This window comes from Rhipicephalus microplus, unplaced genomic scaffold (genome assembly GCF_043290135.1).
Source record: "Rhipicephalus microplus isolate Deutch F79 unplaced genomic scaffold, USDA_Rmic scaffold_34, whole genome shotgun sequence".
Classification (NCBI taxonomy): domain Eukaryota; kingdom Metazoa; phylum Arthropoda; class Arachnida; order Ixodida; family Ixodidae; genus Rhipicephalus; species Rhipicephalus microplus.
Genome location: NW_027464607.1, coordinates 3,298,598 through 3,326,586, shown reverse-complemented (window position 1 = coordinate 3,326,586; position 27,989 = coordinate 3,298,598). Strand labels below are relative to the sequence as shown.

Here is a 27,989-nt window from a genome sequence, read left to right as displayed (position 1 = left end):
GAGTGTGCCACCCCAAATTGCTGGTAATAGTCACCCCCAGGTATTTAAAGCTGTGTGTTCTGGCCAGAAGGCTATTTCCGATTTTATAATCATATGCGAGTACGGATTTTTTCTTAGTTATATGGGTGAACGCAGTCTTTGAAAAGTTAATTTCCATCCCCCACTGGGTGCACCAATTATGCAAGGCTTGCAGACAGCGATTAATTTTGATTTGGTCGTTTGCGTTAGTTACAGGAGCATAAATTAAACAATTGTCTGCAAAAAGTTTGATTTTAACCGGGCTTTCGACAACTACGGAAATATCATTTATAAAAATTAAAAACAACAAAGGACCCAGCACAGACCCCTGTGGGACACCAGACAGTACTTTCAATGAACTAGATGTGTAATCACCTACACGTACTTTTTGTTGACGGTTCTCCAAATACGCGGCTATCCAATTTAGTATATCTGAGCTAAGTCCTAGTTGCTGAAGCTTAAAATTTATTTGCTATGAGGAACTTTATCAAATGCTTTGGCGAAATCTACACAAATGACGTCTATTTGTTGTCGACCTTGGAGAGATAAATAAAAATCATGAACTGTTTCTACCAGTTGAGTAACAGTTGACAACGCCTTCCTGAATCCGTGTTGATGGGGATAAAAAAACTCTTTTGTTTTGAGTAACAGTTGACAACGCCTTCCTGAATCCGTGTTGATGGGGATAAAAAAACTCTTTTGACTCAAGAAAAATAATAATGTGCCTTGCTATGAAGTGTTCTATGATTTTGCAACACACAGAGGTCAGTGAAACGGGGCGATAATTGTTCACATGAAGTCGATTGCCAGCTTTGTATATAGGCTTTACAATTGCAGTGCGCCAGTCTTGCGGTAATGAGGATGTTTCAAGAGATTTTCTGAAAATGATTGTTAAATAAAAGGACGACCATTCGGCATACCGTCGTAAGAATTCACTGGGAATTTCGTCTGGTCCAGTTGCCTTTTTAGTGTCAAGCCCTAGCAAGTGACTGAACACCCCTTCCTGCATGATAGCTAAGGGCTCCATTGCGCAGGCGCGCGGGCAGGCCTGGTCAGCATCCACCTGATCGGTTTCATCTCTAGTGAAGACCGACTGAAAGAACTGGTTGAAAGAATTTGCTATCTGCGGTTTTTGCCTCACTGTCTCGGGTCCAATTTTTATCTGTTCAATTTCTTCTTTATTATTCTTCAAGTGAAGCCAAAATTTTTGAGGGGAAGACTTAATGAAGTCAGCAAGGGTTTCGGTATAAAACTTTCGTTTGGATTCTTTTAAAGCTGTCTTTAACTGTCCACGCAATTGTACAATTGCTACCGAGTTCGTTTTGTTTTTCCGCATGCGTTTTATTTTTCGTTTGATATGGACGATTTCCCGGGTTATCCACGGACTGCGCTGTTTCGTTTTCTTTTTACGAGTTGGAACAAATTTATCCGTACAATGCTTTACAATGATTTTGAAACGTTGCCATAACTCTTCTACAGATTCTGAGACAGAAGCAAGTTCAAACTCATGAAGGGACAATTCTAGATAGTCAAGTATAGACATGTCATCGGCCCGTGCAAAATTTTTAATCTGAACCGGGATAAATGGCCGCTTCTGCGGCTTTGCGTCTAGTTGGATATTACCAGTTATCAGCTTGTGGTCCGATATTCCCTCTTCGACCGATAAAGTGCTATGTGTCACTCTGCGTGATAGGAACACTAAATCAAGCAATGTTTCTGAATTAGCAGTTACTCGCGTATTTTCTTTTACAATCTGTGTTAAGTTATGAGAGAACATTATTTCCAACATTTTATCACCACTCAGAGTATCTATATCTATATGTCCAGGTGCGACACTTTCCCAATTTATATGCAGTAAATTAAAATCGCCAGTCAGTATCAACCTCGTGTTGCCATTCTGAAATTTGCACAAGAAACTGTTCAGTTGGTCTAGGAAATCAGGCGTGGTACCAGGGGGCCTGTAAATTGCTCCGACAATAAAAACCACTTTTTCAACGAATATTTTGCACCAAACTGTTTCGGAGAGGGAGCAATCAATTCTTTCTGTCGTAATAGGCGACTTCACAAGAATGGCCACTCCACCACCCCGTGAATCCCTATCCCACCTGTGTACAAGATATCCGGGGGGAACAATACAATCGTCGGGAATTAAAGGACTCAACCATGTTTCGGTTATGACAGCAATTTGTGGGCTATGTGACAGCAAGAAGAATTCGAGTTCCGTGACCTTATTTACAATGCTACGAGCATTTAGTACAAGCAGGCGTAGCTACGATTTTGGCGCAGAAGTGGAAGGGGAAGTGTTTGACGTAGATGCGGCATTCGAGCGGGTAGCAGGGGCAGCTCTGCCATCCCTCTTGCCTTTGCTGTTCGAAATCACACAACGCTCATTCTTGTTCTGATCCCAAGTGTAGAGCTTATCGTGATTCAGGGAAACCTTCATACCGCTATCACGCTCAGCAGCCGCACTTTGCCATAACTTCCTCCGCACTTCCACTGTTTCACTCGCATAGTCATTACTAATACTAATGGGACTTCCCTTCAGCTTCGGACAATTTTTCATCACACGCTCCTTTTCCCGGTAGTCATAGAATTTCATGATAACTGGCCTAACCTTCCCGGGCTGTACCTTTCCCATGCGATGTATTCTCTCGATCGTCTTAACTTCTACATCAAGTTTTTCCTTAAATATCTTGTCCACGACCGAAACCATTAAATCAGATTCTGATTCTATACTTTTTTCAGCGAGACCAAATACTAAAAGATTGTTTCTCCGGCTTCTGTTTTCGTATTCTACCAGCCTTTCCGCCTGCTGCCGGACAGTAGCTTCCAAAATATCAATTCTCAGGTTCATTTCATGGATTAAAGCAAGCGAACTGGTTAGCTTATCTGTTTTAACGTTTACTTCAGATATTTGGTCTCTAATAGCATTCAAATCACGTTCAGACTTGGCCTGGTTTTCCAAGATCGTTTGCAAGAGCTCTTGCGTCGTAGCAGGCCCGGGGTTTTCCTCGACATCTCCCGACATAACAAGCATCATCACAGCAGACCAAAAGTCAACTATAATACAGTAACATCTTCGAGGGCACGGCAGGATCAACAAGCATAAATCATCACTACGACAAGAAGCTATTTCATTGCGGTAACCAACCTGCAAAAGCAGCAGCAGCGGTTTAGCCATGCTGTCTGCAGGCCGGGTGCCGTGCCCTCTGAGGCGGTTCATGTCTCGTTGCTCCTTATACTCCATTGCTGCAGGTGACGTCACTCGGGTCGGTAGATTATCGGTCTTTCCAGGTTCCAGGATTCCGTGGGGCGGCAGGAAGTATGCATTTCTGTCGTCGCAGTTCGTCGTCATTGCAGTCAGACCAAAAAAACACGGCGCAACCTGCAAAAGCAGCAGCAGCGGTTTAGCCATGCTGTTCGCAGGCCGGGTGCCGTGCCCTCTGAGGCGGTTCATGTCTCGTTGCTCCTTATACTCCGTTGCTGCAGGTGACGTCACTCGGGTCGGTAGATTATCGGTCTTTCCAGGTTCCAGGATTCCGTGGGGCGGCAGGAAGTATGCATTTCCATCGTCGCAGATCGTCGTCATTGCAGTCAGACCAAAAAAACACGGCGCAACCTGCAAAACCAGCACCAGCGGTTTAGCCATGCTGTCCGCAGGCCGGGTGCCGTGCCCTCTCAAGAAATGATGTCAAGAATTGAGTCACCCGAAGGAGAGCAGCCATAGCTTAAATTATCCCAAACAATAGATGGCAAGTTAAAATCACCTGTTAGCAAGACGTGTTTCCCACATAAACCTAGAAGTCGATCATATAATTTTATCAAAAACATATCATCTGCATTGGGTGTACGGTAAAGAGCACAAAGAAAGAAGGTAACATGGTCAAGCGATATTTCCAAAAATATGCTTTCATGATCAGCAATTTGATCGGCGAGACAGGCGTCAACGGAATCTTTTACAATAACTGCCACGCCCCCACCACGAGAGCCTCTATCCCGCCTAAAAACTTGATATCCAGGCGGCACAATTTCATTGTCACTTATCAGACCATGTAGCCAGGTTTCAGTAATGACGCAAATATGTGGGTCATATAAAAGAAGAAGATTTTCAAGCTTATCGATTTTATTAGCTAGGCTCCTAGCATTAAAGCGAAGCTGGAACGTTGGGAATTGCTATGCCTTAGCGGGGTGCTTTTTAACCTTTGACAGCCATTGACGGGAATTTGAAGAGTCGTTCCAACTGAAAAGGTCGGTACCAATACGGAGCCTATCTTCAACAAGAAATACATCTTTACCGGCATCTTTATCTGCCTTGGCTGACTGCCAAAGCAATTTACCTTTCCGACGCGTTTCCGCACAGTAGTCGTTTTCAATACTAATCTTGGAGCCCTAAAGTTTTGAAACGTTTTTCCAGATAGCCTGTTTTTCCCTGTAGTCTTGGAAATATAGAATTATCGGCTTGTTATCTTTATTGCGTCCAAGCCTGTGAATACGAGCGACAGAAGAGCAATTCACACCTAACTTATTCCCAAACAATTCATCAATAACCTTACGTCGCAGATCGGATTCAGTTTCATCCTGCGATTCAGCAATACCAAAAAATTATCAAATTCGATGTGCGGGTGTAGTTTTCTAGGTCAATGAACTTCGCGCTCTGGGTTTGAACGGCCTCTTGAACAGTTTCAACGGTAGTGGTTAGTTTTCCATGGGTTTCGGTAACATAAGCTTCAAGGGCATTTAAGTGCACACCAAAACTCTCGATCGTTTTTTCAGTACCTTCAAGACGAGTTTGACGCATGTCAATTATTCCAAAAGCCCCCCCTTCATTGTGTTTCTTTTATATAAAAAAGAACTGCTGATACGTGCGCAGTCTGTAAATCACTACACTGCACATGTCCTCTGTATAGTTCAAGTGTCCAGGTCCAATATTTACTAAATACACAAGAACATCTGCAAATACACTGACACAATTCGAGCATCAAGCACCCATTATCACAGTGTATTGAAGTCCAACCTCTTGAATCACAATCTACTCATGAAGTCCGCGCCGGTATTCTCTGACCCTTTTATGTGCTGAATGCCAAATGAGTATTCTTGCAACGCCAGGCTCCACCTCAAGATCCTACTGTTCAAGTGTTTGGCTCTGGCTAAGTACTGTAGAGGTTGGTGATCTGTTTGTAGAACAAACTGGTTCCCATACAAAAAATGTAAAACCTCTATACTGGCCATACTAATGCCAAACATACCCTCTCCATGGTAGAGTAATTTTTGACATAAAAACAGCACCAATAACGAGAATAATGTCGTACCAACTTGTTCAAGCAACCATGTTAGAGTATGATGATACAGCGAACTGGGAGCGCGGGGGTAAACACGGACACAAAGCAAAGAGGAGGCACACAGCACGAGAGCTCAACTAGCAACTGGTTTATTCTAACGTTTGAAGGACATATAAATACACAAGATTGCGCATGTCAACAAGGAAAATAGGAAAATAGGATGACAGTGTTAGCAGCAAGCGTGGCGTTCATTCGAAGCACTTGTCTACGAATTATCAATATAGTTAAACTCACAGTCAAGTAGTGATGATGACGGATGGCTGATACATTGATTCTTATTTCTAGAAATGTGATAGGCTTCAGAAATTTCACGCGTGGTTTGAAGCGGATGCCGGAACAGTACACTTGTTTTTTTCAAACAACAGTTGACACTTGCAGGAATGGCAATGTGAAGCTAACACGGAAAAAGGACTACCTTTTAAGAAACTCAAATGCTCCATGAGGCGTATATTCAAACATCGCCCGGTCTGGCCGATGTACATGCGATCGCACGTTAGCGGTATGCTATACACCACTCCTATACAACACTTAACAAATTGTTTTGCATGTTTCTGCAAACATCATCTGCTTTTTGACACACCCTGCGCCCTCCTATGCACCATGGCGCATATACGGCCCAATTTATTGGGTGCAGAGAAAACAACGTGCACACCAAACCGATTCCCCACACTTTTCAGTCCATGCGCCAATTTATGAATGTAAGGGATGACGGCCACGCGTTTGTTTCCTTTACTGCATTCTGCAGAAACGCACTTAACTTAACTGCATTCTGCAGAAACGCACTCCTACTTATATCGACAATTCGTGCTTCACCGATCATAGTAGTGCTTCTGCGATTTTCTTGCTCGTGTTAAGTTCTCATAAGCCAACTAAAGTGTTTTTTTCAAAACGATCTCTGAGATCCAATACATATCCATAAGTTGTCTTCACCTCGTCACCAATGTGCTCTCCAGTCCACAATTTCTTGAACAAACTAAGTGGTCCTCTGACGTCACGCCCGCAAATAAGTTCCAAAGGAGAAAATCCTATACTGGTCTGAGGCACTTTGCGATAGGCAAAAAAGAGTGGGGCAAGCAACCGATCCCAAGATTTTGCTTCCTCCTGGCAGAGCTTTCACAACATCTGTTTTAACGTACCGTTAAATCGCTCCACCAACCCGTTACACATAAGATGGTAAGGTGTAGAACTGAGGTGCTTAATGGCCAATAAGTCGACTTCTTTCACCAGTTTGGAAGTAAAAAATAATGCTTGATCACACAGAATTTTACGCGGGAATCCTACGCATGAAAACATCTCCACCAGGCCCTCTGTTATCGTCGCAGAATCGATTGCTGGCAGGGCCACCACGTCCGGGTAACGCGTGGCGAATTCCACCATGGTCAATATGTAGTGGTTTCTTTTTCTCGACACAGGTTTTAAAGGTCCAATAATATCGATTGCCACTCGCTCGAAAGGGGTGTCAATCAACGGCATTACGCCCAGAGGCACCTTGTCCACTTTACCTTTCGGGTATGTTCTTTGACAAGTGCCACAGGACCACAGGTATCTCTTTACTTCTTCCTGAACTCCTGGCCAATAGAAGGATCCCAGCACTCGGTCAATTGTCCTCTTGATGCCTTGATGGCCCTCCATCAGACTTTCATGACCTAGCTTCAGTACTTGGCTCCGCAGTTTGCAAAGAACAGCCACCTGCTGTATCATTTTACTGGAGGATAACCGGTAATGGAGAAATAAAACTCCCTTTTTCATAACAAACAAATACTGTGTCAATCCTCTCCCAAAGAACACCTGTCCAACTTTGTTTCTACAGATATCCAGGCTCTTGTTCTCCGCTTGTACAATTTTGAGGACTCGTTGGTTCATCTTCATAGCGGTTGTTTTCACTGAGTAATGAAGTGCTTCAATTCTTGACTACGCTAAGCGTCGGTTTCTCGTCGCAATCTCTTTTCGTTGCCCCTAATCTCTCCTTTACTTTGTTTTCCATTTTGACAGTCTCTCGCTCTACCTGCTGTCTGGATCATTGGGATCATGTGATCCTGGTACATTTCCCACGATAACGTCATATAATGAAGTCATGAATTTTACGATCACTGTGCCAGAAAAGTAGGGCGAAAGTATTTCCACGTTTGCTTCTGGGACTTTCATCCACGTTTGCTTCTGGGCTCCCATCGGCTAAAAATACTGTCGTCATAGCTCTTGTCAGCGCTTCGACGGGCACAAGGGAACATCGTACAACCGTCGTATTACTTCCTGTATCCCGGAGAACGGAGACAGGCTTACCAAATAAGGGGCCCTGGAAAACTCGCATCTGACATTTTGTTGTCGTTTGTCGAGTGTTTACTGCCCCCGAGACATTCTTCGCGGGACCGCGGCCGGATGTGTTATCATTGCCATTCGAGTTCCGTTCGGACAATATACATGAAGCCTTTTTATACGTGGCGAGTTTTTTGGTGCAAACTTGGGTATCGTGTCCTGCCCTATGACAATGTCCACAGTAAGGTTGTTTCTCGTCTAAGCACGACAATCTGAGACTTTATGGCCTATTTCATTGCAAACAAAACATTGTACTGAAGTTTTCAAGGCCGTGCTCCCACTTCCAACTGTCATGTCGTTTTCAACTTTTTTGCGGAAAACAAGCAGGTTTGACTGTCGCTGTGCCTTTAAAAACTGATCAGCCGCTTCAGCCATTTCTTCAAGTTTACGGCAAATCTTTTCACGCAAAAAGAGCGCCACTCAAACATGGCACTTACTGATGAACTGTTCAGCTACTATTAGGTCATGAACTGATGCATATTTCTTGTCTACCTTAGACATTTCCACCCACCAATAAAAAAAAACTCATTAATCGTGCAGCGTACTACGTGCCGGTTTCTCCCTCTTGTGGCTTACTGTGGCAGAACTTCTTATGGTACCCTTCCGCTGTGAAGCGAAATCACTGCAATAGAGCCAGTTTCGCTTCCTCATAAGTGCATCTCCAGGGGATAGGCGACCAAACACATTTAGCACTTCTCCACTTAGGCACAAACTCAGCCGTGGCCCATTTGTCTCTAGGCCACTCTCGTCCTGTCGGAACATTCTCACACCTTTTCAAATATGTGTCTAGGTAATCCTAGGTTTCATCAAATCTTGGTATAAAGTTATGAGGATTGACGTTAGAAAACACTCTTGATGGTCAACCTATGTCTACCTCAACAGGCTCTCTGGCCGCTTCAGTCTGGGTCAGTTGGAGGCGCAATTGAATTGCCCTTCGAGCCTGCTCCTCGACCTGTAATTGTAACTGGGTTTGCTCTTTCTTCGCCTCTCTTTTTGCCGCCCTTTCCAGGCGCGCTTGTGCTTCATGTTCCTCGATCTGTAATTGGAGCTCCATCTATTCCTTTGTTGCGTCTCTTTCTGCGGCCCTTTTCTCACGAGCTGAAGCTTCTCGCTCATCAATCCATGCTTTCTATTCCGCACCTTCCAAACCCATGCGCATGGCCAACGCCATTAAATCGGCGAAGCTCATCCTTTCCTAACTAGTTGTCAACCTCACTCTAGTGATACAAATGGCCTCGTTCTGTCGCAGCAGACGCCAGTGTTACGTTGCTATGCATGTTATTGCAACGTGCAAGTTCTTAGTGAATGGGTGTCGGAGACGTCACCCCAGACACCCATGAAAAGACGAGGCCGTTTGTACACCACACTTTATATACACACAAAATAACGAGCACACATAACGTGGACAGGCTATGTAATCAAACCTTCATTGTCTCCTTGCACTACCAAAATCCTCACCTAACAGTCCCTCCTCTTAATATGTACACAAGACACGAGGCCGGTCTCACCACAGTTCTTCTCAAGCTGGATCACGTTGTTCGCATAGTAAACCAGGTAGCTCCACTGGAACTCGTGCCTGTAGCCTGACAGCTCCACGATTCTCGCACGGTAGACCAGGCGGCTACTTGAAGGGTAGGCACCACCACCGGCCGCGTCCTGGCCGGACACCTCTGTTGGAACTCGGGCCCGTAGTCCGACAGCTCCGCGTGTCCTCTGGTACAGGATGCCTTGAAGCCGCAGCACGTCAGCGACACACGGCCATGGCAGGTAGTACGTGGCAGGTAGCCCGGGCTCAGGTGTTACCAGGCTCGTGAACGGAACCCAAAGGCAAATATCGAGCCCCATCTTCCTCATTCCTTTTCTCGTGCCTTCCCCCCCACGCTCCACCCTCCTTTTTTTTCTCTTTCTTTTTCATTGCCAGCATAGCGCTCATGCCACCGTCATCGTTGTCTGTTTCCAACTCTTGTAATGGTGCGCACTTTAAAATTTGACGCATGTCGCTTATCAGAGAGACATAGCCAGGGAAGCGAAGTCTCGGTCGAGGTAGGAATGATGGCCGGTTGATATTGCTTGCTGTGACTCATGGGAAATGGGGAAGTCCCAGGTCAACAAAAGCGGTTGGTAGACGAGACCATAGAAGGCCAGCACCGCCAAGCAGAGGTGATCGTAAGGCTGCAGGCTGGAGCTTGAAGTGGCAGCGAGATGATGCAGCTCTACCGGAAGGGCGTCAAGAAGAATGGCGTGCATCAGTGGCTGGTCCGTGATGCCATTCACCGCAAGAACGGCGTCGAGCTGCATAAACCATACCTTTGGGTAGGTCGATTGGAATGGAGGCACTGGCGGGCAGAGTCGTGAGAACATGGCAGCCGATGGCTCGTCGAAAGGCACGTCCTTCAGATCACCAGGGCCCTCAGGTCCGGAACAATAGTAAAGGCAGGTCAAAGTGCGGCTGCAAGGCGTGAGCTGCCTGGAACATGGTTGCGAAGCTCGGAGGCAGCGGGGCAGCGCCAGTCGCTTGTCCGTTGGTCCCAAGTCATCATATGTTGAGGAATGGGAGATGAGACGGCACAATGAGGCCAAGCCATGGTCTCAGCTTTCATTCAAGAAGTGAGCATAGATGGGTTTCCAGCTGCCACATCCAGCCAGGCCAGGAGCTCAGCCATTCTGAAATTCCTCGTGTTGCGCCACACGAGCCACGCAGCTCGCTTCTTTTTCGGCGCGGCCAGCTGGCCACACCTAGCCTGGTGCTACACTGTAATAATGGAGTTAAATGTTTTTAATATTAAAATGTGGCCCTCACTGATTTCACCATTTCCTTCACTATACATCATACATTGGCTTATATCTCCTCTTGACTGAGAGTTCCTACTTGCTCAGTAAGAAGGATAAGCAGGGTGGGCACATACTTGCAGCAAGACAAACAGGCTCTTTCTGCTGCTGAGGTGACCCGATTCTGCTGCTGATGTGACCAGATACTCCTGGTGATGTCGCAACCAATGCTGGGGAATGGCAAAGGACCGAAGAGGAACACTGCATTGTTTATGTTGTAAATGCGGTATCAAACTATGGCGTCATGCTCAAACTGTCATTGCGAATTCGCCAGGCTCCTTTTTGATTGAATTCTTTCTTACCTTTTTCCTTTCCACTTTTGCTTATATACATGTGTGCAATTAACGCTTTTTGGGTTGTTCCCGGCTGACACGGAATCGTCAACGTCTCCGTTCCTTCAGAACGGCGGCTAGACTGACGCCGCTATGCAACAGGGGTGACGACCCAAGAAAACATTCAGACAGTCAAGCAGAAACTCGAAGCTAAGCATCCACTGACAGCCGTACCGCTGACAACGATGGCCTTCTACATGCTCCCGAACTTCAACGACACCACAGATAAGTGGAAGCCGTACCTCATCAAAGTCAAGGCGTATTTTGAAGCGAATGCTATTTCGGATTGTGCTAAGAAGAGGGCACTGCTAGTAGCTGCACTTAGCACATCAACAATACAAATCCTGCTGGGAAAGATAGCACCCGCAAAGCCCAACACTGAGTTATAACCATGTAATCAAGGTGTTAGATGACCACTACGACCCGAAGCATAATGAAATTGCTGAAAGCTTCCAGTTCATCAACCATTGCCAGCAGGAGGGGGAATCCATTCAGGAGTTTGTCGTCGCGATCCGACAAATTGCAGACAATTGCGATTTCGGAAGTTCTCTGAACAGGCTACTTCGTGACCAAATTGTCTGTGGCGTACGTTCAAGTGCTGTGCAGAGGCGGCTAATTCTGGCAAAGACATATTTAACTCTGGACGACGCTGAGTTGATAGCGATGGCCACTGAAACTGCCAAAAAAGACGCCAGGTCAATGTCGGTGGATGTACCAGCGAGTCACAAGGTACCATCGTGATCATCGCTACTATCGCGATAAAGCATGGGTAGTTCAGAGAGATTAGAGTGTAGTAGGTGTGACAGTACTAGACATGACAGTAATAGCTGCAGGTGAAAGAATGCAAATGCACGATGCTACGCTAACAGCTTAACAGGGCATCTGGCTAAAGTGTGTTGCAGTTGCATTGGTAAAGATGTTGCCGCCCGTCGACGTGTTCTTCACGCGAAAGCATTGGTCGTAGAAGAGGCTACTTCAGAAGAAGACACCAGCGATAGTGCTCAAATATGGACGTTATCGTCAGCGCGGAAGAATTCGCTTGAGCCGCCACTACGACGAACGTTCAGTTGGGGAGACGTGAACTTATCTATGGAAGTTGACATGGGTTCACCAGTTTGTGTCATATCACGGCAGCTTTTTGAAAAACACCGCAAATGCTGGCCCAGCTTGAAGCCTTCGCACGTCAAGCTATCTTGCCACAGTGGAAGGTTGGCGGTGATGGGCGAGCTACAACTTCATGTGAGATACCGCGACATTTCTGTTGACTATTCTCTTGTGATTCTAGACTGCCCTGGACGAAGCTTGCGTGACCGTGACCTGCTCAAACTTCTGGGACAAGCCAGCGCCCCAGTACTGCAAGTCGCACAGGAAGGCGAGGCGACGGCTGTTCATGCAGACTACCCCAACGTCAATGCCCTATGCAGCACCTTGGAGAATGTTTTTTCAAAAACCTTAGGGTTGATCAAGTGACTACCAGCCAGCCTACTGCTAAAGGATGACGCTGTTCTCAAATTCTGTAAGGGGAGACCCATTTCATATGCTTTGCGTGACAAGGTGTCACAAGAACTGAACCCGTTAATGTCGCTAACTCCTGTATTCTAGAACGTCCCTTCACTGAACGCTTCATCTTCACTTCAGAAAGCCGATGGGAGCGCCTTTTATAGGCACGGCAAGACACTGCATATCTGCAATAATTTGCTGTAAATTTTTAGTAGCACAGCATCATTTTTAGCTGAGCAGTGGCGCAGTGTTCAACTCTGCCAAGTGAAGAGAAAAAGTCGAGTCGAGGAGCATTTGTGAATACGGGGGTAAGTATAATATCACCAGTCAAGCATTCTAATAGGGCGACAACTATTGTGCCCGTCCTGAAGAAAGACGGCTCGGTCAAAATATGTGAAGACTTTAAAGCCACTCTCAATCCTGCTAGTGCCACGGAGTAGTACCCGCTTCTGGTAATTCAAGATATTTTTGTCTTATTAGGAAGAGGCCAGTTGTTCAGTACTCTCAACTTGCGGGATGCATATATTCAGGTGGTTCTAGATGAGGATTCTCGGAAGCTTTACGTTATTAATACTCATAAAGGCCTGTTCTGTTACAATAGGCTTTCTTTCGGCATTTCTTCCGCCACAGGGATCTTTCAAAGAAAAATTGACACGATACTGTCTCGCCTACCTGGAGTTCAGGCTTACTTGGATGACGTTCTGGTCTCGGAAACGGTGGACGATTGCGGAGCACGCTTATAAAATGTGTTGGAACGGTTTCGAGAGCATGGCGTGAAGCTTAGGTGCGATAAGTGCATGTTTATTCAGCCATCGGTCACTTATTTTGGGCATAGCGTTAATCAGGCCCCTTCACCCAACTGAGAAAAATGTAGAGGCTAAGTGCACCAAGTCCCGAAAACCTAAACGAGCTTCGTTCGTTTCTTGAAATGATAAGGTTTTATTCTAAGTTTCTGCCTAACATGTCAGACACGTTATTTCAATTTTACCAACTGTTGGAAAAAAATGCGCGATGGCAGAGAAAGTGTCTCTGGAATCTGCATTTCGCAAGGCAAAGCAATGCCTTGAAGACGCCGAGGTATTGGTGCATTTTGACCCATAGAGACAACTCAAACTAGAATGTGACGCATTCGTTCGCGGAATAGGTGCCGTTCTTTTTCACACAATTGGGGGTACCAACAGGCCAGTCGGATTCCGGGCAAGAACTTTGACAAAAACTGAAAGCAATTATTCTCAATTACATTGAGAAGTGCTGGCACTGGTTCTTGGAGTTACTAAATTTTGATATTGTCTCTTAAATCAAGAATTCGACCTGGTTACCGACCACCAACCACTTCTAGGACTACTGCGATCTGACCGCCAGATGCCTGCCATGGCCGCAGCTCGCATCCAACGATGGTCCCTGTACCTGGGTGGTTACCGCTACAAGCTACAATATGCTCCAGAAAGGCAGCTACTGAATGTGGATGTGCTGAGCAGACTGCCACTGCAGCGCACAGATCCCACAACAGAACCCGTACCTGATGAGTACGCATATTTTTTTAAATCTGGATGAAGCGACAGTCACAACGGGGGAGCTTAAGGACCTAACCACCGATGACTCAATCTTAGCTCGTGTTAGACAAAACGTGTTGCACGGATGGCCGAAAGGCGCAGGATGGCTTGAACCTTTCTTAGTTTCTTTTGCTGATCGTCAGTTGGAGCTATTTCTGACACACGAACTCGTCTACTGGGGACATCGTGTCGTTATACCTGTCGCAGCACGGAAGCGTTTGTTACAATTACTGCATGAGACGCACTAAAGCTCCTAGGCTACAGATGGCGCTGGCTGACACTCCCACGTTTAAATTCACATATAAACCCAATAAAGTGGCTGGGGGGATAGCCGCCATGATAGCTGAGTGGTAGAGCATCGAACACGTTATTCGAAGGTCGTAGGTTCGATTCCTGCTCACGGCAAGTTATTTTTTCACCCACTTTTTTTCTTCTTATTTACGTCACATTGGTTCTAATAACTTCCCCTATACATTCCTTGGCATTATTGTCTGTTAGATCTCATTATTATTGTGTGAAAACACGAAAAAACGAGCCCTTAGATATACATTTCTTTCCCGTATTCATTAACGAGGGTCTCGTACTGGCAGACTTGGTGCCGTTAGGTTGTATACGAGGGACTACTGGTCAGCTGCCAGCTCCTAATAAGTTCGCATGCTACGTGACGCCACACAGGCTCATTAAAGAGTGTTCCACACTCACCGCCATAGCTACAGATGGCACTGACTTACACTCCCACGTTTAAATTCACATATAAACCCAATAAAGTGGCTGGAGGTATAGCCGCCGTGATAGCTCAATTGTAGAGCATCGAACGCATTAATCGAGGGTCGTAGGTTCGATTCCTGCTCACGGCAAGTTATTTTTTCACCCACTTTTCTTTCTTCTTATTTACATTACATTGGTTCTAATAACTTCCCCTATATATTCCTTGGCTTTATTGTCTGTTAGATTTCATATTCATCATCATCACCAGCTTGACTACGTCCACTGCAGGACAAAGGCCTCTCCCATGTTCCGCCAGTTAACCCGGTCCTGTGCTTGCTGCTGCCAATTTATACCCGCAAACTTCTTAATCTCATCTGCCCACCTAACCTTCTGTCTCCCCCTAACCCGCTTCCCTTCTCTGGGAATCCAGTTAGTTACCCTTAATGATCAGCGGTTATCCTGTCTACGCGCTACATGCCCGGCCCATGTCCATTTCCTCTTCTTTATTTCAACTATGATATTCTTAACCCCCGTTAGTTCCCTAATCCACTCCGCTCTCTTCTTGTCTCTTAAGGTTACACCTACCATTTTTTTTTTCCATTGCTCGCTGCATCGTCCTCAATTTAAGCTGAACCGTCTTTGTAAGTCTCCAGGTTTCTGCTCCGTAGCTAAGTACCGGCAAGATACAGCTGTTATATACCTTCCTCTTGAGGGATAGTGGCAATCTACCTGTCATAATTTGAGAATGCTTGCCGAATGTGCTCCACCCCATTCTTATTCTTCTAGTTACTTCAATCTCGTGGTTAGGCTCTGCGGTTATTACCTGCCCTAAGTAGACATAGTCTTTTACAACTTCAAGTGCACTATTACCTATCTCGAAGCGCTGCTCTTTTCTGAGGTTGTTGTACATTACTTTCGTTTTCTGCAGATTAATTTTAAGACCCACCTTTCTGCTCTCCTTGTCTAACTCCATAATCATGAGTTTCAATTCGTCCCCTGAGTTACTCAGCAATGCAATGTCATCGGCGAAGCGCAGGTTACTAAAGTACTCTCCATTAACTCTTATCCCTAACTGTTCCCATTCTAGGCTTCTGAAAACCTCCTGTAAGCACGCGGTAAATAGCATTGGGGAGATTGTGTCCCCCTGCCGTACACCCTTCTTGATTGGTATTCTGTTGCTTTCTTTATGAAGCACTATGGTAGCAGTTGATCCCCTGTAGATTTCTTCCAGAATGTTTATATATACTTCATCTACGCCCTGATTTCGCAGTGTCTGCATGATGGCTGATATTTCTACTGAATCAAACGCCTTCTCATAGTCTATGAAGGCTATGTATAGTGGTTGGTTATATTCTGAGCATTTCTTTATTACCTGATTGATAGTATGAATTTGGTCGATTGTTGAGTAGCCTGTTCTAAATCCTGCTTGTTCCATTGACTGATTGATTTCTAATGTTTTCTTTACTCTGTTAGCAATTACCTTTGTAAATAGCTTGTATACTACGGAGAGCAAGCTGATCGGCCTGTAATTCTTCAAGTCCTTGTCATCTCCTTTCTTATGTATTAAGATGATGTTAGCATTCTTACAAGACTCTGGTACTCTACCCGTCAGGAGACACCTCGTAAACAGGGTGGCTAGTTTTTCTAACACAATCTATCCTCCATTTTTCAGCAGATCTGATGTTACCCGATCCTCACCAGCAGCTTTGCCTTTTTGCATGCTCTCCAAAGCTTTTCTGACTTCTATCATTACTGGTGGGGTGTCATCTGGGTTACTGCTACTTCTTATAGTATTCAGGTCCTGGTTGTCTCGGCTACTGTATAGATCTCTGTAAAACTCCTCCGCTATTTTAACTATCCTATCCATATGGGTAGTTACTTTGCCTTCTTTGTCCCTTAGTGCATACATCCCTAATATGGCGCTATTGTGGTCATCTTTGCAAAATCCATTGTTATAGACTGTGTTATTTTGACTCTTCCACACTGTAATCATTTGGGTATAATACAATTACTGTTAGAACTTTGTTGTTAGAATTTGGTTAGAATTTGTTTGAATTTGATTGTTAGAAATTGTGAGAACTTGGTAGCATCAATGTAACGCGTATCCTAAACGATGTATAACTTACGGATGTTTTTATTGTGTGCTTTTATTGTGTGTTTTCCCGATGTCCTTTCTGCGAAAATCCCGACAAGGGATTGGCAGTATTTTGAAATAAAATAAATAAATAAATAAATCTGATTTTTGCCTATCCCAAGTTTCCTATTCATTGCTTTGACGCTTCCTCCGTTTTTCAGAGCATGTATGTGTATATATATATATATATACATATATATATATAACGCGTTGGTTAACGCGTTCGATGCTCGAACGCGTTATTCGAAGGTCGTAGGTTCGATTCCTGCTCACAGCTGGTAATTTTTTCATCCACTTTTCTTTCTTCTTTCTTCTAATTTACATTCCATTGGTTCTAACAACTTTCCCTGTACATTCCTTGGCATTACTGTCTGTTATATCTCATTAATATTGTGTTAAAACACGGAAATACGAGCCCTTAGGTATACACTTCTCTCACTTATATATATATATATTGCCCTGCCTAGTAAGCACTGTCAAGAAGTTTGAATGCCACTTCTAGTATTTTCGCAGCCTCTTCCAAAGAGTTACGAGGAGCACGTCACCATGTTTGTAGAAACCACTTTTATCCAGCGTTTGAAGCTTAACTACTTTTTGGCACACTACCATGTACCGGATAATATGAAAAGTATTCAAAATATATTTATTTAATGCGCTTTCAGCATATAAAAACTATGAACGTCTACAGTCAAGTGTCCAAAAAATAAATTGTCCAGCATTCCGGCTGTGAAAACGAGAAAGTACTGAATAAATGTCACAAAAAAAAAATACGTTAGTTTAAGACATATTTATAAATATAAGAATGACTTTGTCACGCATTCAGTGCCATATTATTCAGCTACAGGCATTGTGGGTTTTCCTTTCAGCCTCAAAGCAAGAAGCTGGTTCTCAAAAACAAAAAACGTCAAGTGTTCAGCACGTACAAGAAAAATCAATTGGCTTTTTAACTAGATAGCGCATTGTAGTCTACTAAATATGCGATATGTCATCGCTACGATAAATGAGAAAAAAAAATTGCCCGCAGCTTCCCTCGGGGGAACACTGAGGAGGATGCGGACCATATAATTGGTTAACGGGGTGTTAAAGTGCGACTTACTTGGGTCGATGGCTAAATTGGTTAACGTGGTTGTGAAATGGGGTGTTAAATTGCGACTTACTTGGGTCGATGGCTAAATTGGTTAACGTGGTTGTAGGAGGGGGTGTTAAATGAGTGAACACGTACACACGTATGCGAAAGGGCGGCGCTGGTCGAAGGGACGTCGATCATTGTGTTTGTGGATTCGTTGGAATTCATTTCACCGCGACCTTGGACGTCGACGCGCCGTACAAACCAACCGACGAGCGGCAACTGAGCGAGCGAGCGCCGACCTTGAGTATATATACAGCACGACGGCGCATGCACTGTCAGCTGTTGAATGTTCTCGAAGCGCGACGCCACATGCGCGTCCACTGGAGAATCAGGAGAATTGTAGATGTCGAACGCGGTGTGTAGAGGAGGAAGGGTGCACAGATGGTGGAGGAGTGAAGCGCGCGCGGTGTGTAGAGGAGGAAGGGATGCACAGATGGTGGAAGAGTGAGCGACGGCGCGACGGCGCATGTGCGCGCGTCAGCTGTCGAATGTTCGAGAAGCGGTGCGGACGGCGCACTACAAGGCGCGAGTATAAGATGCTCCGCATCTAAAACACCGATTAGAACAACTGAGTTGGTCACTGTTGTGACCACCACCAGCTGATTTGCTGCGGCTGCTGCCCAGAGGAAGCCGGCGCCACTCCTTTTCCCCTTCCTTCCCCGCCCCGTTGAGCTGCAGCGGCCGCAACTTACCTTACGGCTGACACACGCTCTCTCTCATAGAAAGCTGCTCTACGCGGCAGGCCATATTGTGCGCTCTTTCATCCAGCAGTCGTGATAGTACAAGACAGAACATTGCAGAATGATCTCTCCATTTACAGGTTTGATGAGTCCAAAAGCACAGTGCCCTGCCTATGGGGAACCTGGCTCAACTTGCTACACAACAAGCTATGCGAGGTATGCAAAAACTCCTTTATTTCACAGTCACATAATCATGATTACTAGGTTGTTTGTATAAGAAGGTGTCTATTTTCCCATTGGTGTGAGAAAAAGCCTAGTGTATGGTGCGGTACAGCCTAATGAAATGTCTAAAGTTATTGATGCTCATGTTGTGAGAATACAATAAGTTACAGCCTGCAATACAGTATTGCAATGTAAACAGTATATGCATGCTAATTCAGCTACAAAATGCATGTACACATGAATGAAGATTTAAACGGAACACTCAAGTGTATGGCTGGCGGTGGACACAACGGTCAGCCGGTGGCTTCAACAAGTTTTGTGCGGGTACCATAATCACCATGCGCAGTGCTCGGTGAATGAGGTTTGAACTTGTGCCTACAAAAAATGAATGAAGCTGTCTTGATCGTGGTTGTCAAATTATTCAGAGATAGAACACGAGAGTTCAAGTTGTAAGGGAAAGGTGTCATGCTTACAGAATCTAACTCAATGAATAAGCCAATTGCTAATCCCATAGATCCATATGTCTGATCTCATCAGGAAGTTAAAAAAGAATGCCTCGATTTAGATGTATTCTTTTCAGCAAGAAATAATTTGGGTCTCGTTTGCACGGCAGTGGACATGATTGATTGATATGTAGGGTTTAACATTCCGAAACCATCATATGGAAATTTTTATCCCCTGGGGTTCTTTCTTGTGCACCAAAATCTGAGCACACAGGCCTACAACATTTTCGCCTCCATCCAAAAATGTAGCCGCATCAGCCGGGATTCAATCCTGCGACCTGTGGGTCAGCAGCCGAGAACCTCAGCCACTAGATCGCCGCGGTGGGGCGCACGGTAGTAGACAGAAATATTTACTATGTGACCCAAAAATAGCATTCATGCCATTCATAGTGGTCGGTTTTGTGGAAAGGGCATTACTTGTCAGCTTTTGCTGTCATATTGATTCATGTAGGTCTTTATTTTTGCACTGCAATGCAATAAACTATTCCTTTCCTCAATGAAAATGTTTAATAAAATACATAAAAATAAATTACATGAAAACATGACACAGCAAACAAGTTTACGCACAACATCAACTGAAAATAAGAATGTAACCATGAAATGTAATGATCAAGCAGCGTGACAAATGTACAACAATAATGATATTATCTGGGGTTTTACATCCCAAAACTGTGATACGATTACGAGAGAGGCCGTAGTGGGAAGTTTCAAAAATTCGACTGTCTGGTATTCTTTATAGTGCACTGATATCACACAGTACACGGGCCTCAACTTCCACCAAAGTGCCTCCCCCAAAGTGTGAACACCGCAGCCGTGATCGAACCCGCGTCTTTTGGGTCAGCAGCCGAGCACCATAACCACTCTACAACCGAGGCAGACCACAAATGTATATGGAAAGAATGACACCAGTCCTCTCTTAACTGAAGCATTACTGAAAAGTGTTGTGGAATTATATACAAAATGAATACGTGCCAAACTGCCAATACACGGATTATTCGGGAAACAAGGCTTATTACAAAAACACCATAAACAATAAGCGTCGTGCCATATTCAAATATGCACGGTGAATCCTTGAACCATAAGTAACCCTGTGTGTTTATGATAAAAGTGTCGGCATTTGTGTCTTCATTTCTCTGAGCCTCTTTGTTGCACTGCATCAAAATGAAAATGTAGACTAACGTTCTAAGTTCTATTCTCAAGAGCAGTAGTTTGGGCACGCCGCATGTCGTGGCTTTGCATAAATTCCATTTTAAAGGATATTTTAAATTGGATGTGAACAGATACTTTTGATGGTTTACATTTTGCTTGGTGTTATTCACAGTACGTGATTCTGTAGAATGATGAAGCTTTTTTTTTTTTTATCGCATGGTACAGGTGCCCACATAGATGCCACCACATCTGTGTGACAAGTATCACTCCCCCACTCCCTCCAAGCCTTCCTTTCTAAGAAATTCGGCAACGTGGACAGTATCCTTCACTGCACAGAGATCTTCATTGAAACGCCATCATCTTTTCGCATTGAAAGTGAGACATATTCCTTGAACAAAAAGCACAATACCGCCAAGAGAATGATTGTTTGCAGCCCCAATTTGTGAAGTTTGCCTCGGATCCTGCACCTGGCCGTTAGCAATCACTGTGGAATCTTAAATTCGCTCCTGGGTGCAGCATCCTGGCTAATAGGGGAGTCACCATTGCAGACAAAAGTAAGAGATATTTGTTACAATTCAACATTCCTCCTTTTATGGGTGGACGGCCGCAGCTGTCATAAAAAGATGAAGAGGAAACAAGACGAATTGCAAACATGTGAATACACGTCGAGAGAATCATCACGAGGTTGAAAACCTTGAAAACACTATCACAGATCTTCCCGAACAGTATGGCTAAACAACTCAAGAAAGTGTGTCACGTCTGTGCCCTGTTGTCCAACTTCATTGATTCACCTTCGCTGACAATAAACCCAGCTAAAAACCAGAAAAACTGCTTTTCGATACGGTCGGAAAAATTTTGACACTGTCAAAAGTTTATGAAGAACTTTTGTTTCAGTGGCTGCATTGTGTGCATCTCTGTTCCTTGATCTTCCCGTGAAAATTATAAAAGCAAAAACTTGTTGATTCATATCTCACAGGACCGAAAAAAACGTCCAAATTAACTAAATTCCGAATTAACAAAAATATAAAGAAAAAATTATCAAATGGGTGTAATGTCAATACACTTTTTTTTTCTTGACGAATAAGTAAATCTGCAATTACTACAGTCAAAACTCGTTAAAACGAAGTTCAAGGGGGAGTTATAATTACTTTATTATAACCTTAAGTTCATTATAGCCAATATCTAGTTCTACTGACAATTAGCCAGCAAAAGAGAATGCACTCCCAAACGAATAACACAGCTGCCCTTCGCGCAGATTAAAACGGCTGTCGGAAGGCAAAAAACTAGCAAAATAATAAAGAACAATGCACTTTATTTCCGCTGAATTCAGCGCACCAGCTGACAGATCACTTCGAAGAAAAATAGTACTCAATAGACTTTTGCCAACTCTTCCTCACTCAGATGAATACTTTTTTAGCTGCAGCAGCTATTTCGAGTCCGTCCTCGCCGTCATCGTAAGCACCAAAAAAGCGGCACAGCAGGCGTGTCGCATCCAGCGCTCGCGCGGGTGTTGGTACGTCGGGTTCGCCAACATTAGCCTCTGGGCTGTAGACACCTTCGTCACTGTCGCATTGCATGCCCATCACAGCGGGCACAATTTCCACATCTGACAACTCTTCAGTTGTCCCCGCGTCAGCATCGGCACCAACATACATGCAGAAAGTGTTGCAGTCAGGCACAATGCCGGCGTCAAAGAGAGCGTTCCACAACGTCTGGGCCTGGTCGCCCGCAGCACCCACACATCGCCGAAATCTTCGGCCACTTTTTTTTTTCTTGATGCCAGACTCAAGGGCTTTCAACATTGCCGACTTCTTCTCAATTGTTATATTTTTGCGCTTATGTTTGTTTGCCGCTGCCGTTGTCCATCTCATGTCTAGCAGCGGAAACTGACAGAGGTGGTGTTGCTCTTCCACAGCGAAGACAAGGAAAAAAACCACAATCTCCTCCGGCTCGGCCGCACACGAGGCCCCAGCGCGGAGCTGAAGGAGAGAAGGACGTCAGATGTGCGAGTGGGTCAACGAGTTCTACAGGAGAGGGGAGACTGGCTGACGCGCACACTCGCGCGAATTGCTGTGTCGGTGAGTCCATTAGTTCCAGACGAGAAGGAAAGCGGGGAGACTCGCTTCCACACATGTGTTGGCAAGCGGCTCCCAGGAAGCTATTGCTTTAGTGCAGCTCAGTTTGAGCGTGAAGGAAAGACACTATGCAGTCAAGAAGAGAAAAAAGACGAACAACAATGTGAGCACTGTCGTCTGTCTCATAGTGCTCACACTGCCGTCTGTCTTTTTAACCTTCTTGACTGCATAGTATCTTTCCTTCCCGCTCAAACTGAGCTGCGCTAAAGCAATATCATTTCATCATGCACCAACTCGCCCAGTCAGCAGTACTTCCCGGGAAGTGCAAGGCATGAGTTGTGAATAAGTGCGGCCATCATGAGACGTAAACCATCGTGCACTATAAGATATTAAGAATTGACATATACCAAAATGATCAGTAAATGCTCATTGTGGACGAGGAATGGTTCGTTATATACATTGTGAGGACATTTTTGCTTTGTCAAAACGAAGTTTCAAATACATGGGCATCTATGGTAATTTCAAGGGGCATTACAATTACTTCGTTATATACATTGGTTCGCTATACCTTGCTTCATTAGAACGAGGCTTTACTGTATGCATAAAAGCAGTTTAAAATCGGTTATTTTCACCACTCATGACTTTTTCCATAATGTAACCGCGGCTCACAACCTTCTTGTCTTCACTAACCTGAAACGTGCTAACTCAAAATTACCTAGAAACATTGTTCCCATATGGTTTAAGCTGATGGCAATAGTGATGCAGATTGCACAGCCTCGTTGCGGTTGCGTGCAAATACTGTTGCTGCTCCTTTGCTCCACACAATTCTGGTGATTCATGTGGGGTGCGCTTTGAGAATAGTCCGAATTAACGGGGTCGCGTCTAAATACGACCCAATGAAGGAGGGTATTATTCCATTAAACAATACTTAAGCTGGCCGTAACCAAAAAGGATGCCTTAATTATTAGATTTTAGAAAATAATGGCTTTCAAATAACAAGCTTATACTGTATTTATTAATACGAGAGATCAGTACTCATGGCTAAAATTAGTACCTGACATGTTTTCATCTCGCTAGCACTTTTTCATTCCAACATCTGAATACTCTTCTGCATGATCAGACGAATGTATGTGCTAGAAGGTAAGTTATGTATGCAGAAATAAGATAGCTTCGCCAATGGGGCCAAACTGGACCAAAAGACTAATCCTGCCACATTACCACTATGCTGCACCAAACATGCACACTAAAGGTGGTGTTTTTATTTTTCGAAAGCAAAACTACCATTTCTCGGGGTCAAAACCCCCTAGCATGCATCTATCCTCACATGCGCACACCACGCTATCGGGACTATGAGTACTTTGGATTAAAAAAAACAAGCGTGCTTGTGCAGTGCTGCCCGAATTATCTTTCTATTACACAATAAACTTGAACTGCTTATATAACGTATGTCGTCAAAAGAGCAATTATATGCCATGTAAGCAAAACACCTTTTCCGGAGACTGCAAATGAGCAAGATTTGTCGGACCGGCAGCCCTGCCAAAAGAGAATTCTGTCATGCAGCAGGGATGTAAATTTTCATCCCCTTAAATTAGCAAATGTTGAAAAGTTACCACTCGCAGGCCTACTGTGCCAACGAACTTTTTAGAGCTTCTCATGCGCCACATTTGCCTTTGCCTGCATAGCGGCAACCAAATTTTCGCTTGCCCTAAGCGCGATGTCTGAAACATTGGCGATCGTGAACCACAACTTAAATGGTAACAGCACATGCACCATGCACACCTTTGTTCTCGTAAACGATGCGAGCCACTGTTTTCTTAATCAGAAAGTTGTTTCCACATACAAGGGTGGAAGGGCTGTGCCGGTTGCACCATTTTAGTGCCGATTTGACCTGCTGTGCACATAAACAACAATTTCTGTAATAATTGTCGATTGGTAGTGTATACCACCAAATCTAGCTGATAATTATAGTTGACCGAGCAACACCGAGTGCTGGCTACACCAAAGACACGGCCGCATTCATATCCACTGGAGTTCGACAGTTGTACTAATTAGCTTCATTTATGAGGAGCATTACTGTTATGGCCACGGTTTCCCCGCCATAGTCGTGACATCAACATGAGTAGCTGTTAATTATCTTGTAATACAGTGAAACCTCGATGATTTGTACCAGCCGGGAAGGTGGCACTGTCATGCACTAAACAGCAGTGCGCACCAGCCGGGGGGAAGGTGGCACTGTCACGCACTAAACAGCAGTGCGCATTTACAAGTGGAGATGTGCATCCCCTGATGTGCCCCAACACCACCAATAAACAAATACAGAACCACAGCAGATGTTGCCCGAAGTACCTACCAGAAAATGTTTTGTTTCTTTTTGCCAGAGAGTGTGGAAAATATCATACAAGGCTGGCACCCTCGCACGATTATTTTATCGCGCACAGTGGCGATGCCAAGGAGCACTTAAAAACTATTACCGGGTCCGGGATACGCAGGGATTTAAATAGCGACAGAACAGACACTACTGGCTTTCTGCGATGCATATGTGCAATTCTCCAAGCAACAACAGACAGTTTCATTTAAAAAAGTTATAGCTTTGCCACAAAATCGAAGCAATGAACGCGATAGCAACAAATTAGAAGGTCGCATGCAAAACTGCAAGCAGATCGAAATGTGCCTTACGTTTCTCACGCACAAATGCCGCACGAAACGTACTGACAGATACAGATACACGCGAACAAGCATCTCAGTTGTTACTTTGCTGTGTCTCAAAAGCGCGACCTTTTCCCACACGGAGACTCCAATAATTGCAGTGACCTTTGTGCACCCAGTAACTACAACAGAATCGTTCCAGGTAAAGCGTCAGGCCAGCCAAAACGTACAATCTTCTTCACTGCGAGATAAAGGCACGCAAGGGAGCGTCAGCCCCTCCCTTCCTCAAAGCAGGGCAAAGTACGCGTGGGAGATAAAAGCACGCCCCGCCGCACACTCATTGCACCATCTTGCTGGTAATGCTGAAAACACGATGATTCCCCCCCCCCCCCCCAAGATGCCCATTAGCAGCGAGATGTGGTAGATATAAATAGCTTGCTGTTTGAACATTGAAGGACATGCTCCTCGGTAGCTCAGTGATTAATGCCTCGCACCCACGATTCAGAGTACCCAAGCTCGATTCTGCGTGCCGGAGTCTTTTTCTGGATTTTTTTTTTTTGCATTTCCATATATATAGATACGATGAGTGAGGGAAACACCAACGTCCCCGCCGACGGTGGCAAAATCTAGCCGAGAGCATCCATATGATTGTGCTAACGCAATAACACAGAGCGGCCGTGAAAAATCAAGATCATCTTCTTGTCAGCTTCATGCAGCACGCCGCCTATGCTGCCTACACTGTCCCTGTCAGGTGGTTCGCCATACCGCGTTCGCGGATTTGCTGTGTTGATTGCTCGTCCCCATTTCGCTCCAGACTCAGCACAGATAAACAGAGTAGTGTGTTTAATTAGCATTGCAATAACAAACTTCAGCCAAGCGAAGTGAGCTGTGATTATCTATACTGCGTTTCACACATCAAGTGCAAAGCTGTGGAGAATAGCGAGATTTCTTGTAGTGGATATGGTCGCGTAAAGAAGTAGTTTTATGCTTTTACCACCCCGAGTATATTTTTCTTTTCATTTCAGGCCGAGTAGAAAAAGGGCGTGTTTTCTATCATACACATACAGACATGCACACACACAGGTGGTAACTGTGGTAAGCTCATTAGTACAGAATGTTCTGAAAACCATTGGAATTCTCTCTACCAGATATAATTTTCATTAACGATGATGTAGAACCCTACGAAGCTGCTCCAAAACACACCTTTGGGTGCTCAGAACCTGCTACAAAGCTCCCCTTTTACTGCAACACAGCTGCTCCGAAATCGCTTTAATCCTGCTGCCTGAGCTGCTCCAAAACAATCAAGTCCACTTTCATCCCTACATATATCTATCTTTTTCAAAATGTAGCCACTGCAAAGTGTTTTGTTGACTCCACACTGTCATGAGTAAGAGTACGCGAGGCACGTGCCGGGCATTGGAATGTGGGGTCGGTGTGGGAGACCTCTGATAACACGCATACGCGCCACGTTCATGTACGAGATTGGACAAAAAGGCCCGTGGCATGCGACCTGAACCGTGATGAAAAATCACAGGATGAGCTGTCACTGTGCGTCGGGGCTTCTAACTGCGAAGGTAAGGAAAGTCAGCATCGCTACAGCGTCAAAAGCAGTAGAGCCCCCCGGTTCTGAGGTTGTCAACGAAGAAGCCCGGGAAGCGGCTATCGATCTCTGAAGACTTGAGTGAGGCTGCCCGGACTAGTCGCAACCTGTCACAGCAGCTCCTGGACGGACTACAGCTCTTCCGCTTCGAGCCAGAATGAATGCGGCCCACACCACAGTCAAGACGCCACTGATGAGTTATGTGTAACCTACTCGAGCCAGAGATGACGACGAAGACCGGGACACCAGCTACAGGCACATAACCATAGGGGGGCACAGGGGGGCCCGGTCCCCCCCTTAAGTTCAGACAGTGCCACTTCGATTTCTCGAGTGCTCCCGAACTTGTGCGGTGTTGTTGCTCTATGGAGTATTCTGCGGAAAGGGTAAACGGCGCACTTTTGGCACCTTTTGATACCTCTGTTACTGTTTTGTTGTTTTTCGAAGCACACGCTTTGTCCCACGCGAACCGTCGGCGCCTGGTTATCGTTCTGTTGTTTCAAATCGGGGACACGCACTTAGTTAACCTATTGCTTGTGACAAAGACCATGCACAAGTACACTTTTGTAGAGCCCTGCCCCTTTTATGCAGCTGCCAGCGCAGAGCAGTCTAGCACTCGAACGAAGGGAAAATCAAGGGCGCCTGAAGCTGTCCCGAACGGTGAGGTGTGATTTAGCCCCAACATTCGGCGCTTCGTCAGGCCAAGCAAGATAGTGTCAAGGTTTGCTCTGTGACAACAGCACGCCGCCACAAACCCAAGATGCTTGTGCGCTACATGGACAATTGCTTCTTTGTGGTGAAGTCTGGCAAGGTCGTCAACTTGCTAGCATGCTTGAACTCTGTTGAGCCTGATATACAGCTCACAAAGGAAAGAGAGGACAATTCGGCTCTCCCCTTTCTACATGTACTAGTGAGAAGCCAACAACATAACCTGTTATTTTCGGCGTTCAGGAAACCCACCCACACAGGACGCTACCTTCAATGCAGCTCGAACCACCCCACATGCCACAAGCTTTCTGTGGTGCGAAGCCTTTTTCAGAAGGCCGAAATAATTTGCTCGTCACCTCAGCGGTGAAAGGAGGAAAGGGATAGAATCATCGGTGACCTCAGCGCGAATAGCTACACAAAAGTGTTTGTTCGCCGAGCCCTCCGCATGAGTAAAAAACCCAGCATCTGTGTCGCCGCTACGATAACGCGTGTCAATACCATACGTCGCCGGCGCCAGCAAGACAATTGCTCGCATACTGAAAAGGGTAGGGGTC

The 27,989-nt window shown here is 45.1% G+C and overlaps 1 protein-coding gene across 10 annotated transcripts in view; it reads right to left on the bottom strand.

The window, feature by feature from the left end:
* The window catches only part of Sply (Sphingosine-1-phosphate lyase), a 707,429-nt gene that overhangs the window by 444,177 nt on the left and 235,263 nt on the right, over positions 1-27,989 (bottom strand). The window contains exon 5 of one of the 10 annotated variants that reach the window (XM_075884539.1): positions 1,641-3,637. The exons of the other annotated variants lie outside the window; for them this stretch is intronic. Coding sequence (XP_075740654.1) covers positions 2,288-3,637 — 1,350 coding nt within the window. The 3' untranslated portion in view covers positions 1,641-2,287. Of the gene's footprint in view, positions 1-1,640; positions 3,638-27,989 lie in introns of those variants that run through there. 10 annotated transcript variants of the gene reach the window in all.